The following is a 19,216-nucleotide window of genomic DNA, read 5'->3' as shown; positions in this document are numbered from 1 at the left end:
GAACTGGGTACTGCAGCCCCGGATTCCAACAAAAAGACGCAAGGAAAATAGGCCGGAAAATAATTGCCACTACCCCGCATCGTACATTACGCACCATAACACTGTAGAGCGCGCGGGACTCTTAAATCCCGCTCAGTAGTCGCATCGCCCATCCCGTGCTTGCCGGCAATCTCAAGTCTAGAGGTCAAAAGACTTAGGCAGGACTCGATTGAGGGGTTGTGTTGCGGGGTATCCGGGCTGGGCATTACGTCCCCATACTCCGTACTGGTAGGAGGATTCGGGCCTGTTTGCAAGCATTTGACCGCCAGTGGCAATTACTCCAGAGACCGGGTCGGATTATCTGGAAGCTGGGGACATGATGATGATTACTCCGTAACCCCTACATGTGCTAAGGTCCGAAGGAGAGGCGGTCGAGAAGGTACGTACATGTACCGCAAGCCTGACGGCCGGGCCGGGAAAACTTTGATACGACACCATAAAATTTCCGACGAAATCCCATAACCAACTATCACTTGAGCGTGCAATTGGTCCCGCCCCCAGAGATTTATCTTTCTGCTATGGTGAGGTGACACAGTCGGGCAAGAACGCTTACACTTGGCTGTGATCACAAATGCTATGTCGCTCTACTATGAGGCAGCTGACGTTCTGACTGCGCCGACTAATGCAGGTGGCAGCTTGAAATCGCGGGTCTTCAGCAAGAAGGGCCTCAAATCACCGCCGGCGCAGGTCTATGCGCTGGCAATAGAGACGTGCAAGTGGAGCCCGATTCTGAAAGAGGTCATCGAGCATGCTGATATACTGCGCCTCGAGCGGAAGGTCGGTTTGACTGCAGCTCTCGTCGGGGAACACACGTACTGATTCGGTCTCTGTAGTTGTCGCCGCTCCTCTCCCTTCTGCTGGTCCACGACCTTCTCTTGGCCAAACGCGGCATTGCCCTCCCGGCGACCCATGGCCTCCGAACTGCCATCGAACGCCACAAGGCCAGGCTACAGGCGGAGTTGACAAAGGCAAGAATTCGAAGGAAATTGAGCTCCATTGAGTCGCTAAAGGCCCACGTCGAAGCGGGCGGGGAGAATGCTACCGATAGTTCGGAGGCCCCATACCCACGCTGGGTACGTGTTAATACATTGAAAACTACACTGGAGGATCAACTCGAAACAACATTCGCAGGATACGAGCGGGCTGCTACTATCGACGGTGTGCGTCGTCGAGACTCGAAACAGCTGTACATTGATGCGAATATACCTAATTTGGTTGCTGTTTCCCCATATAATGACCTCCAAAAGAGCGAGGCCTATAAGTCTGGGTCTATCATATTTCAAGACAAAGCGTCATGCTTTCCCGCCTACCTCCTCGACCCTCTCCCTGAGGATGGCGACATAGTCGACACCTGCTCTGCACCGGGGAATAAGACCACTCACATTGCTGCCATCCTTCTTGCTCATAGTTCGGAGCCCGAAGATTGTAAGCAGACGATTCATGCCTTTGAAAAAAACAAGGGCCGAGCAGAAACCCTGGAGAAGATGGTCAATTTGGCTGGTTCAAACGTATGGACCAAAATACATCCAGGACATGACTTTTTAAAGACAGACCCTAGTTCTCCTATGTTCAGAAATGTAGGGGCTCTGCTTTTAGATCCCAGTTGTTCTGGGAGTGGTATCGTCGGGAGGGACGATATGCCAGAGCTGCATCTACCTTCCGTCGGACAGGGCACGGCTGCAGCATCGAAAGGCTCAACGAAGGGCGCCAAGGCACCCGGTCACAGTAAGGAGACACGGAAACGGAAAAGAGAGGAAACTGAAGAAGATCTTGTCATGGTGGACGACGATGGAATGGTCACAGCAGTCGATACCGGTGATGAACTGAAGAGTAGACTCGCAGCGCTTGCCACCTTCCAGCTCGAACTGCTCCTCCATGCCTTCAAGTTTCCTGCGGCGCGGAAGATCACGTATTCGACGTGCTCTGTCCACGCCGAGGAGAACGAGGGGGTCGTTAAAAGCGCCCTCTCCTCAAGCATCGCGAAGGAGCGTGGTTGGCGCATCCTCAAGCGCGATGAGCAGGTCCGAGGGATGAGAGAGTGGCCGGTCAGGGGATCTCTGGAAGCGTGCGGTGAGGATGCTCAGCTCGCGCAGGCGTGCATACGAGCCAACAAGGGTGATGCACATGGAACTATGGGCTTCTTCCTGGCGGGATTTGTGCGTGACCCGATGCCTGCGGCTGACGTTGAAGCACAATTCCTGCGCGACGAGCGAGGGCACCTCGTGCGAGACGTGACGGGTGTGCCGGTGAGGGTGGGCGAGGAAAGGGTGGACGAGGAAGAAGAGTGGAATGGATTCTCCGAGGGGGAAGCGAACGAGGACGACGCGGGGACATCACAGGATCACGTGGACCCGCCGACAGAGGTGGGGGACGATGGCAAGCGGCGGGTTGGGAAGCGACGAAGGAAGACGAAGCCAAGCGAGAGATCGTGAAATCTTAATGGGACGGTACTCCGTATCCATGTACCTATAGAAGCCGATAGAGCACTCCGAACTCCGTACCATTCTGGTCCGTAGGTGCGGAGTAGGCCAAGCCTCCAAAGGCATTCCAGATAATTCCACCGAGAGGGCGAGAAGCGCTGTGACGAGCCTGGCGGCACATGATTGGCGGAGACAGGACGGAGCATCGGTGCTCGGTAGCTTTACTCCTTGATTGACTAGCCCAGATAGGGAGGTCGGAATCCGGCGACGCAAGAAGTCTATAGCAGCCACAGGGGTTCAAAGCGGTTAGGCGGCAGACCGTCTCGGGCGAAGATCTTGGCTGCGGCTCTCGAGACTGGTTTCAGGCTGCGTGTCACGGGCGCCCAGCCTTTCCCATCGGAGCTGTTTCCTGTTTCCACTGACAGGGCAACCACGCGCGGCGCAGAAGGCCAGCTAGGGAGTCGCCCCGGTCTGCCGTTATCTGGGTCCGGGTACTCGTGCAGTACTAGGTACCTTGTCAACAGCCAACTTGTGCAATTTATCCAATTTATCCCCATTTATCCCAACTTATCCCAACTTATCCACAACTCATCCACACTATCCACGCTTTTATCCTCGCCCCGCACGAGTCTAAGCACGGATACAGCTCCTGCGCTGCCTCGAGTTATGCAGAGTTATCCCCGTTATGCATCTCCGGGGCGCGCGCTACTCCAGACTAAGACCCCATGTTCCATGGTCCACGCCCGTATTTTTGTCTGTTTTTATCCCCTCCGGTCAGACTCTACGCTGCGTGTCCCACTGTATTATTATAATTATTATTATGCTTATTGTTTTTTCCTCCCAACGGAGCGGAAGGCGGAAATCCCTGCACCACGCATATCTTAGACCCGCTATCGCCGTATGCATGCTGCTTATGCCTGGGTGAATCTGGCAAACAGCAAATCATAGGCAATAAAAGAAGAGTAAGGTAGTAAATAAAAGTAAATAAACCCTCTTTTTCCAATACATACCAAGACCCGCGTTAACGCCTTTTCGTATTTAATCTTCGGCGCCTCTCTCGTCGATTCTCTCTCTTCTCCTCTCTCTCGCCCTGCCCATTGCTTTCGTTCTCTTGTCCCCCTCCCCTCCCCTTTCTCTTCCCTGGCTGTGCATCTTCTGGGCCATATCAGATTCGCCCAGACCCCCCGGCGACCACTGTGGACCCGTCGTACACATGTGCGCGTAGCCTTCGCTTGCTTCCGCTGTCCTGATTTCTAGAAGTCTGCCTCGCCCATCATGGGTAACACTGCACCAGAACCATCCTCCTCATCAAGGCCCTCGACCGATCTTCCTGAACTCAAACATGACGCCGAGGCCCAGAATCCCGCCCCCAAGAGGGCTTCGCATTGGCAGCTGGTCATCGATCAGACCCATGTAACCCCCGAGGTTTTGAACTGGCAGTACAAGGGTTCGGGCACTGAGGAGGATCCCTACGCTGTGGAATACATCGATCATGATAGACGGAATCCTATGGGCTTCCCACGATGGAAGAAGTGGTCGATCACCGTTGCGGTCTCTGTTGTAAGTTTTCCAGCCAAGCAATTCTAGAATACTTGGCACTGATCCAGATCTGCAACAGACCACCTTGGCCGTAGCCTTCGTGTCCTCTGCATACACAGGAGGTATCGACCAGATCATCCGCGGCTTCGCGATCGGCGAGGAGGTAGCGACCTTGGGCGTAAGTCTGTTCGTCCTGGGTTTTGCAATTGGCCCTGTCATCTGGGCTCCTATGTCTGAATTATACGGGCGCCAAGTCCTCTTCATCGGAACGTATGCGATGCTTACGGCATTCAATGCTGGAGCGGCCGGCTCGCAAAACATCCAGACGCTCCTTATCTTGCGGTTCTTCGCTGGCGCCTTTGGGTCTTCTCCCTTGACCAACGCCGGTGGTGTTATTGCGGACATGTTCCCCGCGGCGGAGCGTGGTGTGGCCATGTGTGTCTTTGCTGCTGCTCCTTTCCTTGGACCGACTCTCGGTCCCGTCGTTGGAGGCTTCCTTGGAGAGACCGAGGGCTGGCGCTGGGTCGAAGGTTTCTTGGCCATCTTCACCGGGGCCTTGTGGATTCTCGGAGCCTTGACCATCCCCGAGACCTACTCGCCAGTGATTCTCAGACGCCGCGCGGAGAAGCTTTCCAAGATGACAGGCAAGGTCTATAAATCCAAGATAGAACTCGACCGCGGACCCAGGACCGTGAAACAGGAATTCACAGTGGCTCTGTCCAGACCTTGGATATTGTTATTTCAAGAACCCATTGTCCTGCTTCTGAGTGTATACATGGCTATCATTTATGGTACGCTTTACATGATGTTTGGCGCCTTCCCCATTGTATACCAAATTGAGCGTGGGTGGTCCCAAGGTGTAGGGGGCTTGGCATTCCTAGGAGTCCTGGTTGGCATGATGCTAGCTGTTATATATTCTTTCTGGGACAACGCTAGATACAAGAAGGTCGAGGCCAGATGCAATGGCAATGCCCCGCCGGAGACACGTCTACCACCGTCTATGCTTGGCTCAATATGTCTACCAGTCGGCCTTTTCTGGTTTGCGTGGACCAACTCCCCTTCGATTCATGTACGTATACCCAGCCCCTATGCATCTCTTCCCCCTTGAACTGTCTCGCGAGCTGTGGACATGATCCATTGGAGTTACCTTTGGAAGAAGAAGAACATGTCTTCTGGCCCGTAAATCACGTTCCACCACGGCTCGGTTCTACAGGGATTGTGCTGACAGAAATCTCGTAGTGGTCAGCCTCCATCATCGGCACCGCGCCATTTGGCTTCGGAATGGTTCTGGTATTCTTGAGTATCATGAACTACTTGATCGACTCATATGTTATATATGCCGCATCAGCTCTGGCAGCAAACAGCGTTCTGAGATCTCTGTTTGGTGCCGCCTTCCCACTGTTCACGACTTGTAAGCTCCCTATTTCCCACCCCTCTCGCTTGGCAGCTATTCAGACTAACAATGACAGACATGTACCGCAACCTCGGAATCCACTGGGCGTCGTCAATCCCCGCATTCCTCGCATTGGGATGCGTTCCATTCCCCTTCCTCTTCTACAAGTACGGCGAACCCATCCGGTTGAAGTGCAAGTACGCTGCCCAGGCCGCCGCCGTGCTGGAGCAGATCCGAGGGGGCGCTGCCGCCCGAGCCGCGCCGCCGCCACCAGTGCAAGCAGAACCCAGGGGAGAGGAAAAGGAGTCCGAGTCGCACACACCCGTGTCGCCTCAGCCCGAGCACGACAAGGAATCAGCAGCGTGAAAAAAATATCCCCGCTCCCGGGGAGCAGGACGCGTTTGGAGAGGCTCATACCGTTACGTGATGACGGTCGGCGTATCTCTCTTGCTTGATTGATTGATTGATTGTTATTTTTTGTGAGCGACTTTTTAGAGAAAAATCCTCGTTTTTTTATTTTGCATCATGGCCCCGGTCCTGGTTGTACATGATAGACGGCTTAGACATAATGCGTGCGGGGGGGAGTTTTGTTAGAGAGAGATATTACCATAGATTCCCCCAAAAAAGTGTCATAATTTAATAAATACTCAACTCCAGAGAGAGAGAGAATAACATTTTCGCTTCTTTAAAAGTTCGCATAGTACCGTGTTTTGCTTTCTGCTTTTTTTTTCCTATTGTCTCTCCACTCCATTTCTTTTCCTTCAATATACGGATTATGCACGCACGCATTAACCTGTATTGCATTATTGAGTACCTAGCCATATTCCCAAATCACTCGAAACCAAATTCCTCCCTCTCCCGTCCTCTTCCAGATCTCCCTCCCGGATCTCGTTACCTTCCTTACCTTACCCCTCATTTCAGCCCCCCGCCCTGACTAAGGTACCTTAGGTATATATACCCCGCACTTTCATACTTGCTCTGCCTTATGAAAAAAAAAAAAAGTTGAGGTCCAAGTTCTACCCCGCTATCCACATCCACATTCCTCCACTGTACTACAGTTAGTCGCCCCCTCTCTTTCCCCATCATCATTAGGTACCTAGTAGTGATGATGGGATGGGAAGGTAATCCACAGCGCTACGCCCCACCCGCGCGCGCTCTCCCGAGTTCCCGAGTGGAGTGCCCCCTGCACGGCTGGTTAGGTTGGTATCGTTTTGTTACGTATTATTTTCTGAGCAGAAATCCTCCCCGGATTTCGATTCCTAGAGTTTGGGAGTGGTTCACAAGATACGATATGCAAAGAATTTAATCTCCAAAGTTTTTTTTTTATTTTTAATTTTTGATTTTTGATTTTGAGTGTCTGGTTACCCCGCTCTCCTCACAGGTCCCATCTCCCAACTGCCGCCCACGCCGCCCGCATAAGTCCTCTCAGGCCTTGCAAGTCCCCTCTCGACATCCCTCCGAATCCTCTCCTCTGTCTCCTCCCTCATTCTCTGCTCCTCCTCCCTCTTCCTCTCCTCCTCGGCCGCAGAATCATCGACGTAGTTCCCTGCGCCGCCGCGGCCGGCGCGTCGCGCGAGAGGTGGTGGCCCGCTGGAGGCGGAGGCGTGCGTCGGGATACGGGTTAGGGGGATGGTGGGGGGAGGGGGGAGGGTGCTGGGCTGCACCCAGTTCCCGGCGCCGCCGCGGCCGGTGTGTTGATATTCGGGGACTTGCGAGGCTTGGGAGGAGGTGGTGAGGGTTTGGGTTAGGGAGGGGAAGGAGGTGGAGGTGGAGGTGGAGGTGTGGTGGAGGGAGAGGGGGTTTTCCTGAGAAGAGGTTAGTGAGGGGATGGGGATAGTGTCGATTGATATATAGAGGGAGAGAGGGAGAGAGAGCTTGATGCTGTGCTGTCGAGAGACGAAGAGGGAGAGCTTACAGAGACGCTGCTGGTGGAGTTCGACTCCTCGATTTCTTTCTTGCTGTAGACGTTCCCGGCGCCGCCACGGCCTACTCTCTGATACGGCTCTGCCATTCTGCGATCACGTCCGATACGTGCGAGGCACCAATGATCGTGGCGACGACGAACAAACAAGCTGGACTTTCTCTTTCCCCTACTTTAATTTTTTTCTTCTTATTTTTTTTTTCTCGGGGCTCTCTCCGCCAAGTCGAATTCTGAATGATTACCGAGGTCGAGTGGGCAAGCAGTACGGACGATCATCTAGATCATCGTTGACCTCCATGATCCTCTCTTCGGATCTGAAGATTCATCGTGGCGGTTGGAGGTAGAGGGGGGTATCTTAGTTCTGGGCGAAGAAGGTTCTCGGCGCGCGGAGATAACTAACCACCTCGATAAGCAGTGGCCTCATGGCCTGAATCGGTGACATCGCTCGTTGAATTGAAAAGAGGTTGACTATCTTAACCTGAGGTATCTACATACATACCTACCTACTTACTGTACCTTTATGTTACTACCTATGATGGAGGAGGCTCAGCTGCAGAATTAGACATCGCGGATAGCACGATGATGGAATCCTTCTCGCTAGGTATGCATACCCAGCTAAGGTAGGTAGATACTTGAAGACGTATGTCATCAGGAACGACCTTAGGTAGGTTACTTACCTACCTCTGAATCTGAGGAAACACACTCCCGTCCGGCAAATATCAAGCCGAAGGAAAGCATAAGGTAAGTAGGTAAGTTGTCTCACCCACCCATCCGTCATTCATTACTAGACAGGACAATAGTGGCGGATCCCATAATTAGTATAGTATAGTATACCTACGCCCAAAACCCAAACCAACTGTCAAGTGTCAATCAACATGTCAAAGGTCATCAAAGACATCAATTACGTCGTCTGATATTTATTATTAGGTACCTTACCTTATACCACAGCTGTTGTGTTCCCAAGCCGCGGCATCACCCGCGTTCAAAGACAAGAAGAAGAAGAAGAATCGGGATTCCTCCGCCGCCCGCCCGGGTCCCTGGTGCTGACCTGCATTAGTTAGAAGCAGGGCCGAGAAGTTCGTTCTGTACTGTAATCTTCAACAGCGACTACTTTCCCAGTAATCATGCGTGCTGCGATCTGGCCTGATCGAGGGGGGGCTGGTGTTATGTTATGTTCCGGTCATTATTTACGCACTGCCATCTACCTATCTTATTATTGTAATCTACCTTTACCTTACCTAGGTACCTATCTATCTGTATCTTATAGTGTAGCCGCCGGCTGGAAGCGCGCAGGATATTAATAGAATCCTTACATAGATGATGCTATGCGCGCGGAAGAAGAAGAAACAAAGAATGCATGAAAATGAAACGGAATGCAGCAGGGGAGCAGTACCTAAGAACCCCTCATTAAAAAGAAAATAAATAAAGAAGATCCAAAATTGAGAAAGAATAATATAGTCCGGAGATGTACCTATGTACAAGCGCCGTCCGTCTGATATTCAGGTAAGGTAAGGTAATATCAGGAATTATATATATAGTTGGTGTGGCTTCATTTCATGCCTTGCTCTGCTGCTCTAATACCTTACATGAAGATCTCGAATAATTCTACAGGGCTCATGATCTAGGCAAGTATATGATTCCGGTACATGAATGAAATCCTGCCTGCTCTTTTTCTTATGGGAGATAGGTAAGGTATTCACATGATGCAGCATCAGATCAGACATGGGATTGGATTGGACTCAATGGCCTACCTTCACCGCGCCATACCCTCTCAGATCTAGAGGTAAGAAGAGAGAGCACGATACGATCTTTGTCTAACGTCATGACATGAGAAAAAAAATATAATGAAGTAGAATAAAATCATAGAATAAAATAAAATAAAAGTTGGGCACAAAAAAAAAAGGTACGGGTGAGCCCGAGTACCTTGCGTGACGTGACGGGGCATTATCATGGCGGCAAACGTGCCTTGCGTAAAGGTACCTTACACAGCTAGTAGTCGGACCTACCTAACCTACCTACCTAGCACCGTACGGTAAGGTAAGGTAATAATAGCGTAGCACTCAATCTACAAGCCACTATCAGCCCCCACCAGGCGTTGACCCCATTTACCTCTGTGACTCTTGTCTCACTCGCTGGACTGGAGACTTACTTATCCGGATCCAGCGTATGATGTCCAAGGCAAAGTGGGGCCCTGCCCCTCGCCATCTGATTGAGTGAGTGAAAGCTGAGCCCGTGTTATGTCCTCATCAGGCTCATCTCATATGATGCGAATAGATGGGATCGTCACCAGCACCAATTAGCACTCGGCATTTCCTTCCTTCCCCCCTCAGTACTGCCTCAGGCCAATAAGCTCGTCCTGTGATCACCCATCACGCCCCCCCCCCCATCAAATCATAATCATCAGCCATCAGTCATCAGTCATCAGTCATCATCGGGCCCCATCAGATGCCATCGGCATGTTACCGAGATTCCTCATTTAATATCCTTTATCCTTTATCCCACATCGATGACCGTGCCCCGCGAGAATCGAGTCTAGTGTGCCGTCGCTGCTTTATCTCTTTATCTTCTCTTATCCCTCTCTCTCTTTGCCTTTCTGCTCTTGTTCTGTTTGTCAGTGTTGTCTGTCTGTCGGATCCGCCCTGAGTGGAATAATATGTAAGGTATGGGGAAAGGTGGTCCACGGAGACAGGTCCTGTAATGAATTACCTAATCATTCGCCATCATCATCATCTCTGCCTTACGGGGGGTACGGGGTACAGTACAGTCCATTGCCGTCAGCGCGCGCCGCCGTAATCCGTAATCGGGGGGTGCGAGTGACGTTGAGGATTACAAGAATAGAAGAAGAAAGAAGAATAGAATAGCAAGAGAAATACCTTAGCTGCAATAAATAGAAAATCCGAACAACAGGGAATCAAAAACATTAAAACATACAAACGTAAAACATCGCGAATGATAAAGAGAGGCGCCCGTCTGAATCGAGCTTGGCCCTCCGCTGCTCCTCCCCTCCCCATGCCGCCCTTGGCTTCCCCTCTTAACTCCTCAAGGGATGGGCGATAAATGAATGGATAGATCCCTTTTATCCTGCGCGCGAGGGCTCAGGGCAATGGCACGCACATTTTCCCTACCAGGCACGCGCGCTTCTCTCTCTCCCTCTCTCCCCGCGACCCAGCGCAATGGTGCCGTGACAATGATAAATGATGGTAATCATAATCGTAATCATAATCATAATACAAGTAATAATATAAAATCATCATCCATCTGCTTATCTGCTGAGGATCCGCGCGCCTCGACCGCAATCACCGCCCCCGAGAGCAAGCGTAAACCGAATTATACCCCGTAAAACCCATAAAAGCGTCCAGACTTTCCGGCCCGTGGTCGCCAACCAGGGATCCGCTCGCTGCCCTTGTCCGGCTGGCGGGCTGACTTACCTTTGACCTTGTCTGCCTACCAATAACACCACTTTCTCCTCCCTCCCTCCCGACTCTCCATCATTATTCTTCTTCAACACCACATTCATTCCTTTCCCTCCCCATGCGAGTCCCTGCACATCCCCCCCATTGACCTCCATTCGCAACACTGGCTTCCCACCTATCAAGAGCTTTGCTGCTTCTTTGATCCCGCCTCAGCCTCTCGACACTTCGTCTCCTGGCGCAAGCCTCTACGAACCCTCCCCCCTCTCCTGTACACTCCCCCGCCGCGTTCCAGCCAATCTGCCCCCAATCGTTGCAGCCTGTACGAGTCCCGCGCCCATTCCAACTGCGAACCACGGGTCTTTTTTTCTTTCGACGGCCCTGCATCGCTTTCCATCTCGAAATCAATTCACCATCGTCGTCCCCTCCCTGCCAATCCTGCGATCCGCCGTCGCCGTCACCGTCCACCCGGGAGCTTTCGCGTGTTCATGCATGTAGCTTGAGCTTCGCAAATTATCCAATCCCGACAACTTTCCCGCCGAACAATCACTCGGCCCTCATATTGTAGCTTGTGAGAGCTTCGAGGATTGAGGGCCGTCTCCCAAAACATATCTGGACCATGGCCTTCTCCAAGGTATTCTTTCCTGCCCTCCGTACGTGGGTTCTTGCATAGGTCGTAGCTGATCCGTCTACTCCTACAGGAAATCCAGCACCCTTCCAGACCTCTCAACCAACATCGCCTGTCCACATCGACCCATTCTGGGTCTCTTCCTCGCCAATCGCACGGACGAAACCATTCGCATTCTGTGTCGTCAGGATCACTCAACCCAAGTCACAGGGTGACTCGTCGGAAGAGTGTTTCTTCCAACGCCGTCAGCAATGTCGCCGCTATGGTAGCAGCAGTGAGAGAGGCAGGAGATACATCGGTTGGAATGCCAATTTCTACTCGTAGAAACACGTCATCGAAGAGTGCAAGGTTGGCCGTGGGAAGTCTACCCTCTCCTCCCGCGAGCTTGCCGAGCCACAGAATGAGAATGACTCCTGGCGGTAAATCAGAACGGAATGAGAGCGCAATTGAAGATCAGGATGACGATGAGATAGAGGAGGAAGATACTGGATTCAAGCAGGCGCGCATGAGACGGGCCAGCGAGGGCCAACACCTCATGAAGGATGGAAAGAAGTCTCATGGCAGTGACCTCAAGTGTGACAAGTGTGGAAAGGGATACAAGCACAGCAGCTGCTTATCCAAGCATTTGTTCGTGCCCGCCCTCCTCTCTTCCATGCTCCATCTGGGCTTCGCGCCGTGATGCTCTTGGAAGGATGATTGTTAACTTCTTGATTGCAGATGGGAACACACTCCGGAATGGTCATACACCTCGAAACTTCTGATTTCGAAGCACCAACAGGTGCAACTTTTGGAAGCCGCTTCGGTCCTCTTGACCATGAATCAAGATGCTACTACGCCTCCAGATTCTGCAAAGGACTTCCAAAGCGACCAAGATTCTGCGTCTCCTCCAGCCTCCGGCTCGGAGCAGCATGACGGTGCGAGCTCTGCCGATACCACCCCTCCACCGCAAACAGATATGTTCAACACGTACGGCAGCGGATCCTACATAGGTCGGCACAAGAGGTACAACAGCGGGCACAGCTTCTCCCGTTCGTACCAGTCCGCGCCCTCCGCACACTATTTGCACGGTGGAAGTGTTCCCAGCGGATCGGGTTTCGGTCATTATCGTCAACCGAGCCAGGAGCGTCGTCCTCCATCCTCGGGCATTAGTCGCAACCAAGAGGATGAGGGCTTGGCCGCTGCCGTCGAGCTTCTCTCCTGCAGCTTTGGAAGTACCGGTACGCCCAGAAGCATTCCTGTCACACTTCCAGAAGATGCTCCACCCGTGCCTCATATTCCCGCTCAATACTTGAGCCAGAGTGCCTTCTCAGGCAGTGCACTGGCACCGAGTCATCACCCTCGTCAGACCGAGAGCTACACGCGTCACCAGGTCCACCTGGATGGAGACGTCAAGATGGAAGAGAGCGAAGAAAGCATTGCGGACGATGAGGACTACGACCAACGCTTCCGCGGTCGCAGCGACGAAGATGACGATGGCGTCTTCGGCCGCATGGAGGAATAGATCCCAAGGCGGATCTATCACATCTTTCATTCTTAATGATGTATACATGCGAGCATGTCTCCGCAGCCGACTGTCAGCACCGAAGAGTGGACTCGGCAGTATGTCCACGAGGTTAAAGTGATGGTCGTTCTCGAGCGTCGAGCCAACGCCACGAATATTGAAGAGGTTATCTTTGGAAAGAAGGGGCATGTCATATACTACGACATCCACGATGTATGAAACGCGTTGATGAACAAATGTCCTGCTTACCAATGAAATGAAAACAACTTTATACCTGAAAGTGCTGTATATCCCCCTGTGTTTACACTCTCGTAGCATGTCCGCTTTCCTTGTCAACGAACTTACGTCGGACTGGGTCGGGAAAGAGTTGGAGAGTAAAGAACGTAAGAGCGTGTATTGTTGACATTCTGCAGTGTGTTGCACTGGGAGGGAAAGCTCCTGTAGGTAGATAAATGTAGATAAATCGAAGAGCTCTTGGTTCTTCGTTATCTCCCACTTGTGGGGTTGACGTCACCCGCCATCAGGATAAACAAATCTCCAAACGCGCCGCCGCTCGTCAACGACCTGCAATTTCAAAGCTCTAAAGGATCATCTATCTCTGTCCCTCACGCTCCTGGGAAGCACACCAAATCATCACGATGCCACCGCGCAAGGGAAAGCCTGCCGATAAGGCAGTTAAAGTCGTACAGCAAGGCGACGCAGTGGTGCCCGCTTCCAAGCTCCCGCCTTGGCTCAGGTTCCCGCTGCTTGTATTATCGAGCTTAACGCTTTCGTCGCTCCTATACTCCATCGCAGCTAAGTACACGGCAGGAGACTTGGCCAGCGTATCGAGGAGATTGGATCAGTGGTGGGAAGTGGGCGCGTTGTTGGGATGGCGGACGTGAGTCGCGTTGCCCAAACGTACTTGGGATTTTTTTGCTAATCAACGGAAGATTCGAGCTTGGCTTGGGCTGGTTTGGCAACTATGATGGCTACGATCTCGCAGCGCTGAGCCTGCTATCGCATGGCCCTCCGGTGAGGAAAATTGTACGCTCGATGCAAGACCTTCTGCTGATGAGTGCAGCTCTATCTACTGGGCACCTTCTACAATGTCCGACCCGCAACGGTGATCTCCTCGCTGTTGATCGATACTCTGACAACTTACGTCCCATTCCGCCTCCTCCGTCCTCTTTCCCTAGCTCACTCGGCGTCTTCCTCCCAGCGTTCAGTTGCTATCGCGAATAAGGATATTGTGACAGACTACACAATCCAGAGTTTCACCACCATTCTCGCAGCGACGATCTATAGCGTTACCCTCTATACCGCATACGTAACGTACCTTCCAGTATATCTTGTCACATACTTCGAGGGCATCCCCTCTGTTGCCGCTACTCATAGCGCAACGCCCATTGCACTCTTGCCACTGACCCTCCTCTTCGGGCTCGCCGCAAAGTCCTTCATCTTTACGCCTGCAGTGGCAGCTTCACCCTCCCTCGCAGATGCAAAGGCGGCGGCTTTCAACCCTGCCACCGCCACATTGTCGGAGACATTTTGGTACAATGTTTGGGGATTTAGCCCGAAGACCAAGGTCGTGATCAAGCGGACGCTGGCCCTGGTACTGGTAAGCGGGATTAATACCTTCGTGCAAACCTTTGTCACGGTTGAAGGCGTCGAGGCGATCGGTGCGGTGGCGTATTCTGCGATATGGTCTACGGCTGCTGCGATCACGGGTGCGGCGCTGGGGGTGGTAGGCTCTGTATGAACAGGTGCGTAGGTCAATGGTGAAGCTCGAAGACTCGATCTGGTGCAGACTCTATGTATGATTCTGGTGTGGCTACTTCTTTTTTTCTGAGAATTACAGCGCGGCATGGGACTAGGAGGGGTGGACGGATCTGGAGGCTTGCTTGGCTTTCTGGTTCTGGAACGGAGTTTATCAAAATTTGGAGCTCGAAGGAGTTGTGTTATGTAGCAATAGCGGGATGTGTGGGGTGAAGCATGGGACTTTGCTTAACAGTGTAGGTGTAGTTTGGCATTCTCTGCTTCTCATGCGAGTGGAAGCTCTTGCCTTCGAAAATATCACATAGGGCTCAATTTGTTGATATTCTATATTCACAGTAGAAGTAGCACGTACCTAGTACAAGGTCTTTGCACATAGTCAGATGTTCAAGTAATTCAAGGTGGGCAGGAGATCGTTGCCCGACATGGTTACTCCAGTTGCTCTATTTACCCCGATACCTACAGTACCCCCGTAGGCATTGTGTTGGGTACTCGAGTCTGATTGGTACTTGGGACGCCTCCTCGATGCTTGGGTAGGGAGTTGATGCTTGATTACCTTACGGAGGATTGATTATCTTGATTCATCTCTAGCACCGGGTGATATTCATCTGCCTATTTAGGAATCTGATTGTTTATTATTATATTATTATTATTTCTTCACTTTATTACCTGCCAGCGCTTGCCATCCTGAGAGATCTTGTGACCGCCAGCAGGCGCGCGGCGTCTACTTTGCCTCGCTGTGAACAAGATACAAGAAATACTCTACAGCCGCAACTCTCTCTGCCCACCTGATCTTAAGAATCGCCTTGAAGACATCCTCAAGCAATGTAAAGCGATTCTTCGAGTATATCATTCGCAAAACGTCCGTCTCCCTGTTTGTTACCTTACAGTAAATACTGTGCGCTCCTTGCCTCCTCCCCTCCCCCTCTATCGGTCTCAGGGATGGCCAGCGACGCGTCGAGACAGTAAGCCCACTCCCCTCTCTTTGTTGTCTTCGCCGCGAGTCCCTTGTTATTCCAGCACAGGCATGATTTACCAAGCCTACTTCCCATACTTCAGATGCCGGGTCTGCTTCAAGCACTGCGCGTTGTTGGACGTGCTATCAAGATTCCACAGAGCGGCGGTCGCCCGCTAAGGGTAACAAGGGTGGCCTTACAACCCAACCCGCTGCTGGAGCTACCTTAGGGCGCGCGTACCTTACCTCCACGACCTTCATCGCGCGCGCCCGAAAATATGAGCCAAAGCGACTGACTACCTCTCCTTTACAGATGGCTTGACGGGAGCGGCATCCTGAGCTGTCGCATCAAGGTCCCCCAGCCGCACACGCACATTGATCATCCACGGACATCAGAGGCCAACCACGGCCAGCTCCCGACGCAACTGGCCACCGCAGACACCATGGACCTGCCCCTCGAGACGACCAGCCCCAGGCGCAAGGACAAGATCGCAGAAGCCATCCAGTCCATGGCCAATCTGAATAACAATATGGAACCGCTCGAGCTTCCCACAGATCCTGATGCCCAAGCGACGGTCACCGATTTCCTCGACTTCACCGAATACCTCCCATCAGACATGATCCGCTCCATCACCCTTATCGGCAATCTCGATCGAAAGTATCGCAAAGCTTCTAGAGCTACCAACGAACAGGCTGAGATATACGGAAGGCTCCCAGATATACCCGTCGATGAGAAGCCAAACCCTGTTAGCCTCAGATCTGAACTGTCCGAGAGCGTCAGTGATGCTGTCAGCGCCCGCACATTGTCCTATGCAGAGGCATGTCGCATGGCCGACAATGTCGACCGCCACTACAACCGGGCAAAGAATATATTGGCAAAGCTCAAAGCTATGCTTGAAGCATACCCGCCGTCTCGAGAACCCAGCCCAGCGCCCGAGAAACCTAAATCCCCCGTCATAGCTCGAACACCAAAGATCACTTTACGTCTAGATGGATCTCGGACGGACCAAACCGGAGGGCCACGAGTACGAAGACATCGCGCACCGAGAATTACAGTCCCTGGAGAGGTCCTGGCGCCTTATGAGTTTGACTACGAATCTTACGGCTCCGAATCCGACGACTGGGACTCAGCAGAGGATGAGCCTCCGGAGCCCAGGCAGACACCAGCACGATCCCTCACAAACAATTCTGGCAGAATCAAGTTGAAGGTTCAGAAGCCGCCCAAGAATAATAAAACCCCAAAGCAACCTCGTCCCCCGCGGCCTCCCGGAGTCATGGGCACCAACGTCCACAGTTCCGTAGCTGGTATTTCGACGAGCAATGCTTTGGCCAAGTTGAACCCTCCGCCAGAGAATGCTGAAAAGGGAAGCGAACACGCCCCATGGCTTCAGCTGACCGAATGGGAGCTCGGGATGCTCAGAAAGCGAATGAAGAAGAACGCTGTCTGGAGCCCGAGTGATACTATGATCGCACGGGAGTTGAAGCAGCTTGGTCGTGGTATTGAAGCATATCGCGCAGCTAAGAGCCAGGCGGATGCTACAGGTCAGCCTTTCGATCAGCCCGTGCCACCTCAACTTTTGGGCCAGGCCGTGCTGGCAGAAGGCGCTATCAGTGTGGAGGCAGTACAAAACGACCAGGATCTTCAGCTTAGCAATCGTGGCATGAAGCTGAATGAAGCTAAGAAATTGAAGAAGGAGAATCAAGCCAAGGAGGCGGCCAAACAAGCGGCAGAAGAGGCAGAAGAATCAGCCCGAAAGGTGGCAGAAGCTGCTAAAGTTATGAAGGGTCTGTTCAGCAAACCAGCGTCGAAGGATGAAAAGAAGACGGATAAGAAAACTCCGACGGCCGTCAGCAAGACACCGGCCAGAAAGCGCAAGAGAGAGTCGAACGCTGGTACCGAATCTCCTGAGAAAGTGGCGGAGGGAGAACCCGCAACCGCAAAACAGGACAAGCCAGAGAGACCGCCGCCACTGAAGAGGACTAAAACCGAGACTCCAGTTCCTGCCCCTCAGCCAATTGCGTCCAAGGAGAAGCAGCCCCCGGCTTTGACTCTTGATACCCAGACTCTTGAACCTGCTACAGCCGCTTCTTCAGAAGCTGCGCCAGTTCCTGCGGCTGAGGTCCCTGCGGAGAATGTAACAGCTCCTTCTCCAAAGAAGTCATCAACGCCAATCCTACCGCCCGTCAAAGAACCTAAAAAGGAAACCAAGGTAGAGGTAAAGAAACCGGAAAAAGTTGCAAATACCCGTGCTCGAAGATCGTCAATAGCAGCAATAACAGCACAGGCGCCAGCACCTGCGCCCGAGCCATTGCCACCCAAACGGCCAACATCCTCTCGAAGCAAAGCAGCCAGCCTTGAGCCTGCGTTCCCGGTAGCAACTGCTACCATAGACCGGCCTCGCCGCGCCAGCACAGCGCGCAACACACCTGCGCCAGAACCGCGTCAGCCAAGCAAGCGCACTAAACGCCCAGCTCCCGGTATTGTTACCGCAGGGCATGAGGGTTCAGCGGCTGTCAGTGTAGGAAAGAGAAGTGCAGCGACACGCAAGAAAGCGTCAACCAAGAAAGACAAGAAAGACGGACGTGAAGGAAGTGCCGCTCAAGAGGTCCTTGACGAGGTTGATGACGAGGGCAATGTCATTGATCCCGATGAGCCAAGATACTGCTTGTGCAATCGCGTGAGTTTCGGAACGATGATCGCGTGCGAAAATGGAGATGTAAGTCCTAACCTGCCCTGCCCTGCCCTATCTGCCTTGTTATTTATTCACTTTGCGCTTACACTGAACACGCAGTGCGAAAAGGAATGGTTCCATCTAGAATGTGTCAACCTTACAGATGTCCCCCCAAGAACCACGAAATGGTACTGTCCTGAATGCAGGATCAAGCTAGGAATTGGCGAGAAGGGAGAAGTCACGGCTAGAGGTAGGAAGAAGTAATTATCTTGTCTGCAGGTTTTTCCTGTGGCAGCTTGGAGTTCTTGGAAGGTCAGAGAAAAGGCGTTGTTGCGATGGAGGGTTTGGGATGCATATTTATGACATGAAATTACATTACATTACAGCTCGGAAAATATCAGAGGCTACATATTGTGTGGGGGATGGGATCAATCAAAACTGCGATGCCATTCATTCTGTAGTATTGTAAATAATAAAAATAGTGAATCCAAGCGGTCCAGAAATCTCATATCCATCAACTGACGTATATCCTCCACGCAAAACTCCAAAAACTCCTCGTCCCTCCAACCAACCCAACCAACCCAACCAACACTCATAAAGTAAAATAAATAACTCACCGCAGAAAAGTCATCATCATCATCTACAGATCCATTCTTCTTCTTCTCTCTCTCTCTCCCCCTGCCCGCCTAATGATCAATCAGTCATAAGGGAGGGGGTGGAATGGGTAGGTAATCAATCTATGAACGTACCTAGCTGCCCGCTACATCCATCCCCATTCGTATGTACATAGGTAACACAGGTAGTACACATAGCAAGAAAAGGGGGAAGAGAAGAGACGAAATCATAACAGCCCCCAAAAAAGGAGGAACATATATAACACCAACTTGCGGATAGCTGCCTTAACTACTAATCTATGGATCGGAAGTTTTGGGCGGGGGGGATGGGAGGGAGGGAGGGAGGGATGGTCTCGGTCTATAGTCTAT

General features: G+C 52.1%; 6 protein-coding genes across 6 annotated transcripts; 5 read left to right on the top strand and 1 right to left on the bottom strand.

The window, feature by feature from the left end:
* The first annotated feature begins 398 nt into the window (after positions 1 to 398).
* Positions 399 to 2,748, top strand: M430DRAFT_118851 (hypothetical protein). The gene is made up of 2 exons (XM_024861726.1): positions 399 to 816; positions 873 to 2,748. The coding sequence occupies exons 1-2, from the start codon at positions 616 to 618 to the stop codon at positions 2,469 to 2,471; spliced, it is 1,800 nt and encodes a 599-aa protein (XP_024722546.1). The 5' UTR covers positions 399 to 615; the 3' UTR covers positions 2,472 to 2,748.
* Positions 2,749 to 3,734: 986 nt separating this feature from the next.
* On the top strand, positions 3,735 to 5,757 carry M430DRAFT_26879 (hypothetical protein; the record flags this gene model as incomplete). Its single annotated transcript, XM_024865462.1, has 4 exons — positions 3,735 to 4,023; positions 4,067 to 5,067; positions 5,238 to 5,409; positions 5,468 to 5,757. The coding sequence occupies 4 exons, from the start codon at positions 3,735 to 3,737 to the stop codon at positions 5,755 to 5,757; spliced, it is 1,752 nt and encodes a 583-aa protein (XP_024722545.1).
* A 940-nt stretch (positions 5,758 to 6,697) lies between these two features.
* On the bottom strand, positions 6,698 to 7,523 carry M430DRAFT_34273 (hypothetical protein). The gene is made up of 2 exons (XM_024866520.1): positions 7,307 to 7,523; positions 6,698 to 7,196 (listed from the first exon to the last, which is right to left on the bottom strand). The coding sequence occupies exons 1-2, from the start codon at positions 7,400 to 7,402 to the stop codon at positions 6,753 to 6,755; spliced, it is 540 nt and encodes a 179-aa protein (XP_024722544.1). The 5' UTR covers positions 7,403 to 7,523; the 3' UTR covers positions 6,698 to 6,752.
* A 3,762-nt stretch (positions 7,524 to 11,285) lies between these two features.
* M430DRAFT_34272 (hypothetical protein) lies at positions 11,286 to 13,080 on the top strand. Its single transcript, XM_024866519.1, has 3 exons — positions 11,286 to 11,356; positions 11,424 to 11,977; positions 12,068 to 13,080. The coding sequence occupies exons 1-3, from the start codon at positions 11,342 to 11,344 to the stop codon at positions 12,849 to 12,851; spliced, it is 1,353 nt and encodes a 450-aa protein (XP_024722543.1). The 5' UTR covers positions 11,286 to 11,341; the 3' UTR covers positions 12,852 to 13,080.
* A 344-nt stretch (positions 13,081 to 13,424) lies between these two features.
* M430DRAFT_137580 (hypothetical protein) lies at positions 13,425 to 14,995 on the top strand. The gene is made up of 3 exons (XM_024862518.1): positions 13,425 to 13,731; positions 13,784 to 13,865; positions 13,915 to 14,995. The coding sequence occupies exons 1-3, from the start codon at positions 13,490 to 13,492 to the stop codon at positions 14,590 to 14,592; spliced, it is 1,002 nt and encodes a 333-aa protein (XP_024722542.1). The 5' UTR covers positions 13,425 to 13,489; the 3' UTR covers positions 14,593 to 14,995.
* A 1,009-nt stretch (positions 14,996 to 16,004) lies between these two features.
* On the top strand, positions 16,005 to 18,497 carry M430DRAFT_49514 (hypothetical protein; the record flags this gene model as incomplete). The annotated part of the gene is made up of 2 exons (XM_024868074.1): positions 16,005 to 18,278; positions 18,354 to 18,497. 2 exons carry the CDS (start codon positions 16,005 to 16,007, stop codon positions 18,495 to 18,497), a joined length of 2,418 nt encoding a protein of 805 aa, XP_024722541.1.
* Positions 18,498 to 19,216: the final 719 nt, after the last annotated feature.

Source organism: Amorphotheca resinae, assembly GCF_003019875.1.
Source record: "Amorphotheca resinae ATCC 22711 unplaced genomic scaffold M430scaffold_4, whole genome shotgun sequence".
In the NCBI taxonomy this organism is placed as follows: domain Eukaryota; kingdom Fungi; phylum Ascomycota; class Leotiomycetes; order Helotiales; family Amorphothecaceae; genus Amorphotheca; species Amorphotheca resinae.
This window is presented reverse-complemented; position numbering and strand designations above follow the sequence as displayed.

Coding starts and splice junctions, on each gene's coding strand:
- M430DRAFT_118851 (XM_024861726.1), top strand. CDS start 616: ATGTCGCTCTACTATGAGGCAGCTGACGTTCTGACTGCGCCGACTAAT. Junction 817..872: donor TACTGCGCCTCGAGCGGAAG/GTCGGTTTGACT, acceptor CGGTCTCTGTAG/TTGTCGCCGCTCCTCTCCCT.
- M430DRAFT_34273 (XM_024866520.1), bottom strand. CDS start 7,402: ATGGCAGAGCCGTATCAGAGAGTAGGCCGTGGCGGCGCCGGGAACGTC. Junction 7,197..7,306: donor ACTCCACCAGCAGCGTCTCT/GTAAGCTCTCCC, acceptor ACCTCTTCTCAG/GAAAACCCCCTCTCCCTCCA.
- M430DRAFT_137580 (XM_024862518.1), top strand. CDS start 13,490: ATGCCACCGCGCAAGGGAAAGCCTGCCGATAAGGCAGTTAAAGTCGTA. Junction 13,732..13,783: donor GCGTTGTTGGGATGGCGGAC/GTGAGTCGCGTT, acceptor AATCAACGGAAG/ATTCGAGCTTGGCTTGGGCT. Junction 13,866..13,914: donor TGCTATCGCATGGCCCTCCG/GTGAGGAAAATT, acceptor TGATGAGTGCAG/CTCTATCTACTGGGCACCTT.
- M430DRAFT_34272 (XM_024866519.1), top strand. Junction 11,978..12,067: donor AGCTGCTTATCCAAGCATTT/GTTCGTGCCCGC, acceptor TCTTGATTGCAG/ATGGGAACACACTCCGGAAT.